At 35.5% G+C, this 15798-nt stretch overlaps 2 protein-coding genes across 11 annotated transcripts in view; one reads left to right on the top strand and one right to left on the bottom strand.

Moving 5' to 3' along the window:
• Positions 1–3540: 3540 nt before the first annotated feature.
• LOC135083530 (THAP domain-containing protein 1-like) lies at positions 3541–6806 on the bottom strand. The gene is made up of 6 exons (XM_063978298.1): positions 6560–6806; positions 6106–6283; positions 5362–5436; positions 4631–4708; positions 4436–4516; positions 3541–4308 (listed from the first exon to the last, which is right to left on the bottom strand). The coding sequence occupies exons 1-6, from the start codon at positions 6691–6693 to the stop codon at positions 3907–3909; spliced, it is 948 nt and encodes a 315-aa protein (XP_063834368.1). The 5' UTR covers positions 6694–6806; the 3' UTR covers positions 3541–3906.
• Positions 6807–7028: 222 nt separating this feature from the next.
• The window catches only part of LOC135083724 (inter alpha-trypsin inhibitor, heavy chain 4-like), a 31761-nt gene continuing 22991 nt past the window's right edge, over positions 7029–15798 (top strand). For 4 of the 10 annotated variants that reach the window (XM_063978499.1, XM_063978494.1, XM_063978514.1 and 1 more), the window contains exons 1-2: positions 7030–8089; positions 8308–8430. In XM_063978499.1, the coding sequence (XP_063834569.1) occupies positions 8424–8430 (7 nt within the window). In that variant the 5' untranslated portion in view covers positions 7030–8089; positions 8308–8423. Of the gene's footprint in view, positions 8090–8307; positions 8431–9510; positions 9695–9943; positions 10029–15798 lie in introns of those variants that run through there. The other 6 variants (XM_063978468.1, XM_063978451.1, XM_063978459.1 and 3 more) reach the window with 5 other exon arrangements.

Below are 15798 nucleotides of genomic sequence, written 5' to 3'. Positions count from 1 at the left end.
TATACAGAACATGTGAAATCACAGAGAAAAATACTTTCATGTCTCTAGCGTATTCCTCATAGCATCATCACTTCGCTGGGCCCCGATTATAGATGACCCACGCTGACTGAACTGTCCCACCAAACTCAATGACAGGGGGGCGCTACCATCGTTCAACTATATGGTTTCCAACATGACAAAAATCGGAACCAGCGATCCGGTATTGACGGTGGCGCCCCACTGTCAATGTCATCGATAGGACAGTCCAGTATTTTGGAACTATACGCTAATTTTTAACGTAATTATTCGTTTATTTATTTCTAATAAATTGACCCTCGCCATGTTGCGGAAAACTAATGGTACTAATTTCTTTTAATGGCAACAGTAACTGAAAACTTCATTGACATGTCACCTTGCATGTCAATAATCAAGCTGTCTATTGCTGTCAAAGTGTAAACAAACTTAATTTTAAATGTGCGCATTGCGCAATTAATTTTGTGAATTAAATTGCTAAAATATTTTTATAGTCGTGAAAGAAAAGTGGTTCACAATGTGTTAAAGTATTTGTCGAAGAGAAATACTAAGGGTTCGGACAATATTTTCATTGAATAATGTTTCCGACAAAGGTTGTCAAATTGACTGACATGTTTATCGTATAGTACAGTCCACTATGAAAATTTGCTGTGGTTTGTTTCAACTACCTATTTTAATTTTTTTTGTCACTTTCTAAGTGTTGAATTTTATGGAATTGGGAAAGAAGTGCCGAGTTTGAAGTGTTCATGAGCAGACATTGCAGTTGAATATTCAAGTTCTGAATTTGATTATTGATGAATTATAAAATAAATCCTACTAGCTCGATTGATGGTTTCATTTAATTTATTTAAACCAGGTTACCTATAATAATATTTTTTCGTTAATTTATGAAAATATCAAATTAGCCCGTAATCCTAAATCCTGATACATAAAGTTAGCCTATTAATTTAACACAGGTACGACTGTACTCAGTGTTGCACTATCAAATGCAATTGACGCGCCTCTATGCCAGGGTTTTTATGTTCCTGGTCAGGCTATATATTTTTTTATTCGACTGATGAAATCAATCATTCAAATCCAAATCTGTCTGCTAAACCGGATAGAAAAAAGCCATCAACATTCAACACAGTCAGTTATGGCCTTAATCCGTACAGTTATTTTGTTTTATAATCAGCCAACCACTTTTGGAATAAAGTCAAACCACGTTAAAGATAGAGTCGAGAGTGTTTTTATCTTGAATTTTTTTTTGGGAAAGTTTTATTTATCCGTGGTACTTATTCATTTCATTTTAAGTAGTTGTTATGTAAGTGATAATATTAAAATGTTTGAAAATGAATAAGATTTAAAAGCTAAACTTGCCGTTACCGTGTCATCTGATTAATTATTTTTGAATGTATCTTTTAGTCACTTAGTACATCCCTATGACGAGACTTTCCTATTGCCTACGTATTGTTGAAAACGAATGTTTGAATGACAGTTCTACGACGATGCTTATTGGTCCACATGTGTCCACCATGTCATTAGCAATTAAACAACGAATTTTGATTGGCCCGCCTTGAGTTGGCATATCTTATTATCTCGTAGATAGAGAATAGAGGTAGATGGGTCATTAGCGTACACCTGAGTGAGATAGCAATATATCTACATACCTATATCTATAGCTACAACAATAGACTTAGTATTGGCTACGTTAAAAATTACCCTGATTTTAGGGGTAAATAGGTGAGGAATATTTTTTTAATTAATTAGAAAGCTACGCTCACCCTGATGCTACTTTATACCGCCAAAGTATCTAATTCCCATGGGAAAACTCATTAGGTAAGCTGCGGGTGAAACTGAGGCGCAAAATCTAGTAAGTAAGTATTACTATAAAGGTGAAGTGAAAGTTTGTGTGTATGTATGTATGTTTACCTTTTTACGCTTAAACAACTGGATGGACTTGATTGATGGCGTGTGCGTGCAAGCTTTTTTCTATATTTTAGAGGTTAAACTGAGTTTTTGAAGATTTAAATAAAAAACCACTTTAATATAATACTTTAATCAGTATCACTGACCCTTAAACAAAATTAATTTGTTATAAAAATTCCTGACGATGTCAGACTTTTCTGAAAGCTTTTTAGCTGCATAATGTATTCGAACTTTCAGATACTTTAAACTTATGGCTTTAACTAAGAGCGAATAGTGACAGTCAAGAAATGTTTGTTGTTTAAAATGTGAAGTCTTGGAGAAAAAAGGATATCCTAAACAGTATTATAAATGACTTTCTTGCATTAGCTCTATTAAATGATTTTTTTTATAAAATCCTTTATTCCTACGAAATATAATTTCACAAATTTCGCATATTTTTGTGACATCTACTGTAGGATAACACAGTCCGCCTTTGTCTTTTTTCAATTGTAGGCTAACATATTTAGTATTACATACTATAGCTGACACACATTCCTCACAGTTAAGTTCTTTTTTCAGTTTGCTTACAACAAAACCAGCTATGTATATAATTATATGTTTAGAAAATTCAGTCAAAATACTTGGGTCTGTTAAATAGTCGTGATCTTTCATTAATATATTTTCAACCATTTCTGTATTTACAGGTTCATTATCAATTAATCTATTTTTCTCAGATGTTTTATTTATTGCTAATTCAGGTTTCGTTAGCGTTAAAATGTTTATATGTTCGAGAGGAATACAGTTTCCTGACGTTATATGTTTAATTTCTCCATGTACTAACATCCTCTTAAAGGCAGATTTAAACTGTTGTGCAGATGGATTGTTGTTAAATCCTCCTTTAGCCCTGATGGCACTAAAAAAATACTCTAGATGGTCCTGACTCATTTTGTATGTGCTCAGAAATTGGAGGTTATTATTTACCACCTGAGTTTCGTAAAGTTTAACAACGCTTTTAATACAAATAACAAATCCCATAAATCCAGTTTTTCTTTGGGATTGCATAATATTTATACCCCCTAATTTTAAGTTCGTCAAATATACAACCATCTCGTCTAAAAATTGTTTGATTTCGGGAAAATTTTTCTGAGATAATGGTTTTTTGTAAGTATATGCTTTAAGATTTCTAGAATTCAACACATCAAATAAATTATTCATTTTTCGAATAAACTCAACAGTCCCTGCAGAATTCTTAAAAGTGGTGATATTCAACTCTGTATCGCAAAACTCAATCGCATTTGCGACGGATTCACTCATGACTTGAGCTGCCAGCTTCACCTTCATTACTTGTTTAACGAAATTGATATGAGATTTATTTAATTTGTTACCCAAGTGTAATCCTTCGTTGTCCTGAAGTTCTACAAGTGATCTTACATACTCCCAGGATATAACACGGCCGTGCGGATCAATGATTGGCCCCTTTTCACCTAGCGTATTTCTCACTAACTTGAGCATGTGCGAGGGATCTGGGAATATTACGATTTTATGGTTGCCCACAGTAAAAGTAGGGTCAATTAAGTCGGTGCTGTCTAATTTGCACCCTAAAATTTTTGCCATCGACAAATTTGCGGCGCAACCATCAAAAGTTACTTATCAACCCCACAGTCTTGACTTAATGTCTCAATGCAAACTTTTATTAAACCTGCTTTCTGTTCAGCACTTATACCGTTTATCAAAAAATATCCTAATGGTATCTTCCATGATCCGTTCATGCATGTAAGCATGAAAACTAGTGCATCTTTGGCTAGCTGGTCATTATCGCTTACAACTCCATTCCCGAAATTTACAAAACCTATGCAGTTATTTCCATCAAAATTAACCCCTTTCCTAATTGCCATCTCATCAAAGCTTAAGGCACATAAAGTTTTATGTAACGGGTTTTTATTTTTATTTATTTCATGTAATATTTTTACCGCTTTAATAGACTCAGATGAAAAACCAGGATCCCCATCAACGCACTGGTACCATCGCGACAATGTACGCGTATGGGGCAAACAGGTGTTGAACTGTTCCAACAAAATTGTAAGCTTTTGGACTTATATAATGGAGAGTTAAAGCGAATTTCCGCAGCTCTGGAGTATACTTTCTGGCAGTACTATCTTTACATAAGAACTTTTTCAAGAAATCTCTATTTACAACATCTATTGAAGACAATAAATCTGCACTCTCTTGATTAATCAATGAACGCGTTTTTAATTCCTGTATGACTGTACACATTTCAGCCGTTTTCTTCTGCAAACGCCAGGTTTTGGATCGCAAAGCTGCTAATTTCTTCTTTCTTTTTTCTCCAACAGCTGTTGTTTTTTCCAATTTCTTAATTAATTTTTTCTTACGAGGAGTTATCTTTGGAGTCTGAAACAAAGGAATTAAATGCATAAAACGCTACATAGTTACAATGGAAGTAAATCCAAACTATTTTATAAAACTCTTGTAAAAAAATTATTCAAGCCTCGTGTAATGAATGATATACAAAACCTACCATGTTTTTTTCTATTTCTATTTCCATAGCAACTTCAGGTGGTAAAACTGACACGTCATCTGTCATGGATGCAGCATCGGGCTGAAAGTTAAGATCGATATTAGAATAGAAAATTTCAATATTAATAAATCACAAAAGCAGTGTGTACACGTAAAACGTGCATTATAATAATAATGATGAATTAATAAAACGCACCATTGTGTTTTCTATTTCTATCTCCATAGCAATGTCTTCAGGTGGTAAAATTGTAGTCGTCACGGACGTAACAATGGGCTAAAAGTTAAAATTAATGTTAATATTTTTCTTTACTATAATTTAGCATTAGTCAGTAATTACTTAGGAATATTTTATAATATCATACATGTATAGTTATTATGCAAATGTTACGTTATATATTATATACGTTACGTTACATATTATAATGTTGTCTAAAATAAAAATATAAAGGACTGGCCGTCTCGAAATCCGAGGAACGCGGGTTCGAACCCCGCCGGCGCCGCTCGACTATTGTGGTGAGCCCACTCGTAACACAAGCATATTATTATTTAGCTTACCTCGAGGGGCTAACGGGACTATACTAATAATCTTTTAAGAACTATTTGTAAGAACTATTTATTAGTCTAAACAAATAAAGAAATTTTGACTTTAGACTAAAAAAAAAAATTGTGTCATCACTACAGTTTAAAACAAAGTCGCTTCCCGCTGTCTGTCCATCTGTCTGTCCCTAGCTACCTATATAATTATGCTCCCGGCCCTCACTTCCCTCTCTCTCCCGGCCCTTACTTGCCTCTCCGTCCCGGCCCTCACTTCCCTACATACATACACACAAAAATACAAAAATTAAAAACTTTCCTCTTAATAATATTAGTATAGATTATTAGTATTAGTATAAACATAGATTATTAGTATAGAATAGACAAACATACCAAAGACTCAAATGCTTGTATCTCTATTTCCAAAGGTTTTTTGGATGAACCTGGTTGATCATGTTGAGGTACAGTCTATGGAAAACACAGGTAAAATGAACATCAAGTTGAAAATTATAATTATACAAATAAATACAAAATTAGTTTTTATTATTATACTAGCTGACCCGGCGAACTTCGTACCGCCTTAGCGTAGAGATTTTCTTTATATTTTTTTCCGTAAAAACCTTGTACAGAGTATTAGAAAACTACAAAAAAAAATCAGCCAAATCGGTCAACCCGTTTTCATGTTATGTCGTGACAACGGAAAACGGGTTTCATTTTTATATATATATAGATAGATAGAAGATATGTTACGGTTAATGTGATAAATTGAAAATTATTAATAATAACCGGTTATTATGAATAATTACCGACAGTCGCGGTAAAAGTGATAAATTAATCACATTTAACAGTGATTATTTAATAATTCAACCGTAGTACTAACAAATTTCATAAACAACATCTTGTGTACGTGCTCGTGTACAGCCAAACTTTTTAACGTTTTTATATCATTATATTAATATAATTTGGCACTAAGCCGCCTATTTAGTTTTATACACACATAAATGACCTCGTATTAATCACATTTACCAAATCATGCGGTAATTATTAATAATAACCGGCGATTATTCATAATTTTCACATTTATCACTTTGACCGTAACATATATTTATATGATAATTTACAAACAACTTTACTTACATCATGAATGAAAAGTGTAGGTTTTGCAGACTGCCTTAAAAATATGCCTTTTTTCTTAGCCTGAAAGCATCTGGATTCAAAATGTCTGGAACATATTCGAGAATGTTGACTTGGATGCCAATGTACTCGGCCCGTACACTCCGTCCATTTATTTCTTAAACTTGGTTCATTCGGGAATCTAAAAACAAAAATACATGAGGGAAAATTGACTAGGCCTGCTGGTATCCCCAGCGGCTTATAACCCGACTAATGACAGATAACACGTATTATCATAATGAATCTTCTGGCACGTGATGACTTTCACTTCAGTCGGTTATTACCCAATTTAAAGGTTTAGAATAATCAAATTTTTAACATAATTACGAGAAAACTTACATTTCGGTAACATCAAACAATCGTTTTCTTAATGTTATTACCTTCAGTTACCATATAATAGCGAAAAAATGCTACTTACCGATGAAAGGTTATGTTTGGTTCTTTTCGTTCACTACGGCTTTTACAACCAATTATACAACAATTCACCATTACTGCAAACGAAATCACACAAAATACTGTGTAGAACAATGTTCTGATTGTTTTATTTGACATGAAATCACTATAAATTGATGAAAAACATCAAAACACCACGCAATTGTCTGCCACCAAAGCAAATGGTGGCAAACATAAAAATCCGATACGCAAGCGGAGACAAAAAAAAATGTTTTGTCCTGCTCTCCCATATTTATCTGACATATAAGCTTTCTCACTCTATTTTTTTTTTTTTATTAGTAGCTTATCTATACTCTATTCTCTATCTACGTATTATCTCCCTTAATCGTATAGCATTATCTCGCTTTTACCTTAAAAAATCCGTTGGCATGACGTTCTCTTTAAATCACCTTACGTCACGCAAAATGTCATTTTGATGTGTTTGTTTTGCTTTTTGCTCTTCCATGTTTTTGTTTTGAACAAAATAATTTAAAATTTAATTAAACTTGCTGCATTGCCTAAATGCTAATGAAGTAACTAAGAATTTTAAGTTAGTAGTAGGCTGTTTTTAAAATGAGTGTACGTTGAAAAGTATGTTTCAACATAAATGTGTAAAATTAACAGATGATTTAAAATTGTACTGGTACCAATACAATTGTAAATAGTTTACATAAAACAATGATTGATGATAACTATTCTCATCAGAATCATACACTGATGTATGTCACAGAAAGTGTTCCAGGACCGCCAGAAAACTCGAAACATTATAATCAAATAGTTGAAGATTTCAATTCACAGCTAACCAAGAAATGTGATTGTGATAACATATGTGAACTCCCATGTTGTCCTTGTGTCAAGCAGTCTGATGGAGGTAACTATGTACCAAGTTTGGATACTGATATATTGTATTTAAATGAAAGTAAACTAAAGGATGGTGTAATGGGCCCTATACTAGAATGTAATGATTTATGTTCTTGTTCTTATAATTGTGGCAATCGCCTTGTACAAAGAGGACCTCATAAATCTTTGTATGTTGGAATGAGTTGTAATGAAAAGAAAGGTCTTGGTCTATTTTGTAATAACTTTATTCAAAAAGGTACATTTGTTTGTGAATATGCAGGAGAAGTGATAACCAAAGCACAAGCAATTAGCAGGCAGCGCACCAACATTGTGAATAAAGAAATGAATTACATATTTTGTTTAAATGAACATAGTGTAAGTGGAATTTCACAAACATTTGTAGATCCAAGCGAGTTTGGGAACATTGGACGGTATGCCAATCATAGCTGTGATCCAAATTGTGTCATTGTGCCTGTTAGGGTCAATATTCCCATACCGAAACTGGCACTTTTTGCATGCAAGGATATCCCTCCACATTCTGAAGTCACTTTCCACTACGGCTCACCTGATCGTACTTCAGATTTGGTTGAAGAAGATGTTGTCCAAAAGAAGTGTTTATGCGGTACCGCAAAATGTAAAGGTTGGATGCCGTATCAAAAGTTTTGAGTAGTCATAAGTAAGTCATACAATAAAATATTTATTTACATAGTTTTATATTTTTTATTTCAAATATTTTTTACCTACCTAGCTAACAATACCTACTTTTCAGTTCAAGTTTTGACTCCTAACTTATAACTATGTTTTTCCTATAGGGTGCAAATATCTTCAGGCATCCCAAGGGACTAGGTGCAGTACAAATATTTATGATGTATTAAATAATACTTAAATTTTCAGAAACTTCTTTGAAAGTACAAAATCAGCAACAAGGTGTGACAAACATTAGAAAACGACACCCAGTTCTGGCCAAGATCTAGCAAGATCGAAGTCAGTACGTCATTCTCACTGCATGTATGAAATGTAAGCATTGTTTTTCATATTGATATATTTGCTTTGTATTTTAGGCACACAAGACATTCAAACTGCCACATAACATTAAGTGAATCAAGCCCCAAAAATCTACCTTTCCACACACGCGTAATCACACGTTACTAAAATCAGCAATACAATCGCGATGATGTCGCGTGACTGTAAACCGCGCATTTGTATCGATGCAAAAAGTCGTAATGTGTACCCTAAATTCGACTTTATTATTTGACCATCAGACTATTCTATTGTAAAGAATTATGGTAACTTGTGTCCCTATAAGCCTAATAGCAGTACGAAAACCAGGTCTACCAGTACGAAAAGAATGTAACGCCTGTTAAAAAAAAATAGCAATTCATTACTTAGAATTTGCTATGCTTTTTTCATAGGGGTAGCAAATATTTTATGTATTGAATTTGGATTGTGGTTGACGACTTTTTTGTTTTCTGTACCCTTCGCCCTCAGAGGATTTCATCTCAAGTGCCATGTTTTCGGAAGCATGGATTTTTTTCCTAGAACGGATTCACTTGTCGGCAGGCAGTACAGTACATACCTACAGTCATGCATGACTCCTGAAAGTACTGAAGTGTATTTTATTTTTGTTGACTCATTTCGTAGGTTTTTTTTTATTTTTTAATATTTGATAGCGTTGAATAGCTGTTAATAAAATATCTCGATGAATAAGTATTTAGAAATCTCAAAATACAGTGTAGTACAAGCAGTTACGTGGTGATGGACCATTATCCTAAAAAAATTCAAATCATAATGTACTCGTACGTATGTGTGTTTATCAGAAACTAAAGAAAGAAGATTATTACGATCATTATGATCAAATGCTTCGCTAGTAAATTAATAGGTATACATACAAAAAACTTACCAAGAAACTGAATTGGTACTTAGTTATTATTCAGAAATCTAAAATGAAGTAAACTTATATTCCAAGTATTAGTAGATGGTCAAAACAAAGCGATATTCTATTTTTTTGACCTAAGACCTGCGCATCTTCGAATCGTGGGCAATCGCCGTTAAGTACAGCGGAAAACCCGGTATACGCTAGTCGTCATACATTCGTATAGTTGTACATAAGCCGGCCGCGGGTCGCCTCACAACGAGTTTCGCGGCGACCGAGCTACGCACCACACGCTCCTCATCCGACTCCTTATTTATACATTATTCACCACCACCAGCCGGGACGTGGAACGTGCCAGAGTTTGAGAGATCAATTGGTGCAATCATCTCGTTGAGCGTAAACAAACGGGTGAGTGTGGCTTGGTTTATGTAACCACTCCTGATGGCCGACCGGCGGGTGCCTAAGAATCAATCACACCATTTTTTCATGTCCTGTATGATAACAATTGCATGAATACGAGCTCTTTTTGTGCGATTACACTCGGTTTATAACGCACCTATTATAGCTTCGTTCTATAAACCGTGCTGGCGAATGTACACCGAGGTGTACTGACGTATGTGCTGTATAGTATAGATAGATAGCTATTCCCAGGAAGCTCTCAATTGTTGTCTGTTGGTGCGGAATTCAATTTCAACTTACCTTCGACCATAGGTAGTGGTACCATCTGCATTATAGTGGAAAGGTAAGTAATTTAAACGGAAAACTACTTACTTATCTATGTAGTAACTTTATTTACTTCGCATTAATCAACTTGTAAACCCGGTCCGGTAAGTACTAAGTACTTATGTGCCTAGTTAATATTCTCCCAGTGAAATTAGTCCCCTAGCAGTTTTAACACCAGTCAGGCCAAGTACCTACCTTCCAAGTAGGATGTTTGTTACCCAACTTATTAGAGAGGTTTTTCCCCTGATGAACGGAAGGGTTCATAAACGCAGTAGGTACAGATTTATGTAAATTAACTGCGTGAATCGTGATATCTGTTTTGTTACTTTATTATCATATTATTATTGTTTTTGTTTATCGATTCTCCGTAAACTCTTCAATTTGAGTCATCTAAAAATCCCTCAGTAACCTTGCTTGTAGCTTAATTAATACTTGGTAAAAGCAGTAGTTTAATAGGTAGGTTAAAACTAACCACATGCTTAAAACTAGTTTATATGCAAGATACATAAAATTTTCCAGAATCATAAATTTGTTTCTTCCGTAGCGATGACAGAGCGTGAGAATCTGAAGGATGGTTTCGTAAATTCGAATAGCTACTTATTCAATGATGATGAATTTTTTGCGCGTTCTTAGAATACTTCTTAGACAATTTATCTAAATTAAAGATATATCTTCCTACTGTCTGATACTTCTTACTATAATATACTACCTTAAAATTAAAGTTATGATCATAAAAAAGCTTTTTCAGGGTCGAAACTAGCAGAGAAGCCATTTAAGGTGTATCTTAGTTTCCAGTCTAAAAATAAAAAGATGCTATGCATGTAAATGGTTTTGCCTAGCTAGAGGCAAATGCTGGAGTTTGCCTGTTATCTTTTTGTTAGGAGCCGAGAGTCGAGACTGGTTTTCTTAGAACACTGCAACTTGTTTACCGATGTCGATAAACTTTTAGCTTTATCCAGTTTGTGAAATGACCTTCGGCTGGTAACAGCAGTCTACGCTGTGATAGCTAATCGATTTATTACACTTACGCTTGCCCATTACTTGGACTTAGGTACTAATTAATTTTGTAAGCTGTAATTTGTATTGTTCTACATAAATAATACCTAACGAATATTTTCGTCAACGAAGTACTGATGGCTTCGGATTCAAATTCAAATATTTTATTCAGTACATAGGCCCTTTCCAGGGTGTACGTTATTTTATATACCCGATGTACGTAATTATATTAATATACGTTATGTTCAGGTATATTATTGTTGTTGTCCACTTATAAGTAATGTCCACTTTATAAGTTAAATCCACAAAACGTACGTCAGAAGGTTGGAACAGTAAAACATGTGATTTCTTTAAAGGTGTAATTGCGACTAAAATAAAACTGGCGGGCTCAGCCGCCGACACATACAAGGAACAGTATAACTATTGTTTTCTATTGTTAATTGTATTGGGCAATGATGTGGGGACGCAGGACGCTACTCAATACGCTCTGTTCATTCATGGAGTTAATTTATTACTCTGATTAATGTGTACCTACATCATCCCCCTCCTTATACAAAAAATAAAACACAATAACACTTGATTGAGTAAATAACAAAATAATGAATATTTGAAACAAAATTATAAAACAAAATTCTATGTCAATTAAAAATATCTAGAGACATAATACGCTCAATCAAATTGTGTACTTGGTCCATTGTGAAATTACAAGCAATGCGCAAGTTTAAGTAAAAAGTAAAAACAAAAGAAAGTTGTATGTGTCTATCATTATACAATATAAAAATGTCAATTACAAATTACTAAACATCAATAAACATCTAAGAAACCAAATATAATATCAAAAATGTTTTGCCAAACAAAATACAATAAATCAATTTGAATAAAGAGTAAAGTAAAAAATCATGAAACCATGTATAAAGTAAGTACATAAAAATACAATATTAAATTAATAAACTAATAGCTAATTAATAATACGCATAATAGTTTACATGTTTCGTAAAAACATTAGAACATTGTATTTATAAAAACTTATCCTAAGTAAGTAACGATGAGCCGCTCTACCTACTTAGAAAAAAAAAAAACTTACAAGTCAAAACGCACCGGTTTATTGATAACCCGGCCACTTCGCGTTGTTTTTGGAATTAGAACTTTGCTAGAAGTGTCTGCGTTATTAGCACTAGTATTCTTACTACCGTAGTTATCACTACTACTAGAATTAGTAAAAGAATCAAAATTATCGTTCAAATCATGGTCATTAAGAATGTGCGCGGGTTTTAACCTATCCATTGAAATAGTAGTTTCTTTTTCTCCTATTTTAATGACGAATGTTTTGCCTCTCCTACTTATGACGCCATAGGGGCCATCATATGGGGGTTGAAGAGATTTGCGCATTAAATCATGCCGAACAAACACATATTTACAAGTACTTAAATCACTAGGAACAAATAAAGAACGTGAATTACTATGACTCGATGGTCTTGGATTCAGGTTACGTATATTATCTCTTAGTTTCTGCAAATATTCTGAATCTGTATCACAAAATTTAGTATCTTCAAAAAAATCGCCTGGCAATCGAATTGATTTGCCGTAAGTTAATTCAGCTGCGCTTACACCGCTGTCGCTTCTAGTAGCGACGCGTAAACCTAACAATACAACTGGTAATTCGTCTACCCAAGAACTATTGCGTTGTAAGCGTGCCATCAAAGCCACTTTAAGTGCTCTATGCCACCGCTCAATCATGCCGTTACTTTGAGGGTGATAAGGTGTCGTGCGCAATTTGTGTATTCCTAAATATTTCATTAACTGTCTAAAAAGATCACTTTCAAATTGTCTACCCTGGTCGCTGGTAAGCTTTGAAGGGCATCCAAAACGAGATATCCAACCCTCAAACACTATTCTAGCGATAGTCTCCGCTGTAATGTTTTGAACAGGAAATGCTTCAGGCCATCCGGTACATCGGTCTATCATCGTTACACAGAATCTATAACCGTCAGCCGAAATTGGTAAAGGCCCTACTATATCTATGTGTAAATGCTGGAAACGATCAGGTCGCCCAAACTGTCCTACATCAGATACAGTATGTCTCGTAATTTTTACTTTCTGACAATTAATACATGCACGAGCCCATTTTGATATATCTCGATTCATATCTGGCCAAAAAAACTTTTGTTTAATTAGATTTTTTGTAGTTTTAATGCCTGGATGACTAAGATTATGCACAGAATAAAAAGCTAATTGCCTATATTGTTTCGGTAAATAAGGTCTGACTTTGTTAGTTGACATTTCGCAATAAACAGGTTCCTCACAGCTAGGCAAATAAAACTGCTTAAACTGCAAGTTACTATCCGAAACTTTTAACGCTTGTTGTAGGTATTCGTCGTTAGCTTGTTCTCAGTGGCGGCGTAGCATGGGTTGGTACCCGGGGCGATCACCCCCCCACCCCTCCCCGTCACAAGTCCTATGGCACCCCCTGGTACCCCCCAGGATTTTGCCTACCGATTCGAAGATTGAAAGACAATCACCCCCCCGTATCATGACATAGACCGCAGATTTGCCATGCAGATATGCCAGTGAGTACTAATCTACGCGACTTGTGTCACCCCCTGATGCTTGGCACCCGGGGCGGACCGCCCCCACCGCCCCCCCCTTACGCCGCTACTGCTTGTTCTTTTGCAATTTCTGTGTAATTCAGAGCTGTAGGACAATCTACTGTCTCTATACGTGATAATGCGTCTGCCACTACGTTATTCGGTCCGCTAATATAGCGAATATCGGTAGTAAACTCGCTAATATATGAAAGATGTCTAACTCGTCTCGGACTTTCCTTATCATTATTATTGAGTTTAGAAAACGCATATACTAGTGGTTTATGGTCAGTGAATATTGTTAGGACGCGACCTTCCAACAAATTTTTAAAATATTTGATGGCCATGTAAACTGCTAACAATTCCCTATCATAAGTTGAATATTTTATTTCAGTCTGAGACAACTTCTTTGAAAAATAACCAAGTGGTTGCCACACGTTGTTTACCTTTTGCTGTAAAACCGCGCCGACGCATGTGTTTGAAGCGTCGGTCATAAGCGATAACTCCGCATCGGGTAACGGGTAATGAAGTGTAGCGGCGCTTTGTAAGCTCTCCTTACACTTCTTAAATGCCTCGTTGGCTTTGTCGTTCCATGCTATAACAGTACGGTCTTTCTTTTTGGCGTTGTGTAAATAAATATTGAGCTCGGATTGATATTCAGCGGCTCTAGGAATATGAGTGCGATAAAAATTCAACATCCCTAAGAATCGACGTAACTGTTCGACATTCTCGGGCTTCGGATAATCAACAATCGCCTGAACTTTATAGTCCAGGGGACGTACTCCCTCCGACGACACTTCATATCCTAAAAATTCTAACTTTGATTTCCCAAAGTCACACTTCGAAACATTTAAAGTAACGCCATAATCATTAAACCTTTTAAAAACTGTGTCTAAATGCTGTTTGTGCAGGACCTCATTTTCACTAGCTATTATTACGTCATCGAGATACACAAATAAAAAATCTAGACCTTGTAATACAACGCTATCCATGAATCGTTGAAATGTTTGACCTGCGTTACGTAACCCAAAGGTCATGCGCGTAAATTCAAACAGTCCAAAGGGTGTTATGATCGCTGTCTTCTCAATGTCGTCATCATTTACAGGAATAAAATGATATGCTCTATTTAAATCTAGGCGAGAAAAAATAGTTTTCTTACCTGCTAATACATATTTAAAATCTTGCAACCGGGGTATGGGGTAGCGGTCTGGCTTCGTCACGGCATTCAACCTACGGTAGTCACCGCAAGGACGTAAATCTCCGTTCTTTTTGGCTACTACATGAAGTGGACTTGCCCATGCGCTTTTGGACGGCCTACATATCCCTAATTCTACCATATGTTTAAATTCATCCTTGACCCGTTTGTACCTATCCGGAGGTAGAGGCCTAGCCTTCGTATAGACCGGGGGACCGGATGTCTCTACATAGTGACATACTGAGTGTTTAGGCGTCTCTTTATACGATACAGGTTTGGTTAAATCTGGATAATTTAATAATAACTCATGCCATTTGTTAGTATTATCCACGGTTTTAATAGAAGACTCATCGTTACTTTCCTGTGAAATAATCGTAGCGAGAACATTTAGATTGGTGACTTGGTCCTTTAATTTTCGCGCGTGTAAATCAACTAACAGTTTGAAATGGCTTAAAAAGTCTGCCCCAATAATTGGCTGCTTTACGTCCGCTATAATGAAAGTCCATCTAAATGCTCTCCTTAAATTTAAATTTAAAACAAGAGTACGCGTACCATATGTCTTAATTTCAGTACCATTTGCAGCGTATAACTTATAATTACAATCATCTGAAAGCGAAGACACACACTTTTTAACTGCAGGAATCACAGATACGTTGGCACCCGTATCAATTAAAAACTTTAGTCTGCTATTTCGGTCGAAAACACAAAGGCGGTTATTATGCGATTCGATACTTGCCCCCGCCACCGGCTGTATCGCGTCTAGTTTCCCTGCGTAGATGTCGGTTTAGCCCCCTTCCAATTGCAAGGCTCGACGCACTTCACAGCCTTAGCACGGTAACGGTGATGATAAAAACATAGCCAATTTGGTTTTTTTCGGGACTTACTCACGTCGCGCTGACCCGATCGGCCTATTCTCCCTCGTACGGTTGAATCTTCCTGCCGTAGAGGTGTTCTGGACCGGCGTAACTCAGCGATTTCCATTTGCAGTCGGTTAATCATTTCCGATAATTCGTGAA

The sequence above is a fragment of the Ostrinia nubilalis genome, chromosome 2, assembly GCF_963855985.1.
Source record: "Ostrinia nubilalis chromosome 2, ilOstNubi1.1, whole genome shotgun sequence".
Lineage (NCBI taxonomy): Eukaryota > Metazoa > Arthropoda > Insecta > Lepidoptera > Crambidae > Ostrinia > Ostrinia nubilalis.
The sequence above is the reverse complement of the archived record's forward strand: the minus strand, read 5'-3'. Positions and strand labels throughout refer to the sequence as shown.

What these genes read in the sequence shown, in the direction of transcription:
- LOC135083530 (XM_063978298.1), bottom strand. Translation starts at nt 6,693, where the DNA reads ATGTCAAATAAAACAATCAGAACATTGTTCTACACAGTATTTTGTGTG. An exon ending in CCAAACATAACCTTTCATCG is followed by an intron (nt 6,284 to 6,559) that starts GTAAGTAGCATT and finishes TTTTGTTTTTAG; the next exon opens with ATTCCCGAATGAACCAAGTT. An exon ending in CTACACTTTTCATTCATGAT is followed by an intron (nt 5,437 to 6,105) that starts GTAAGTAAAGTT and finishes TGTTTTCCATAG; the next exon opens with ACTGTACCTCAACATGATCA.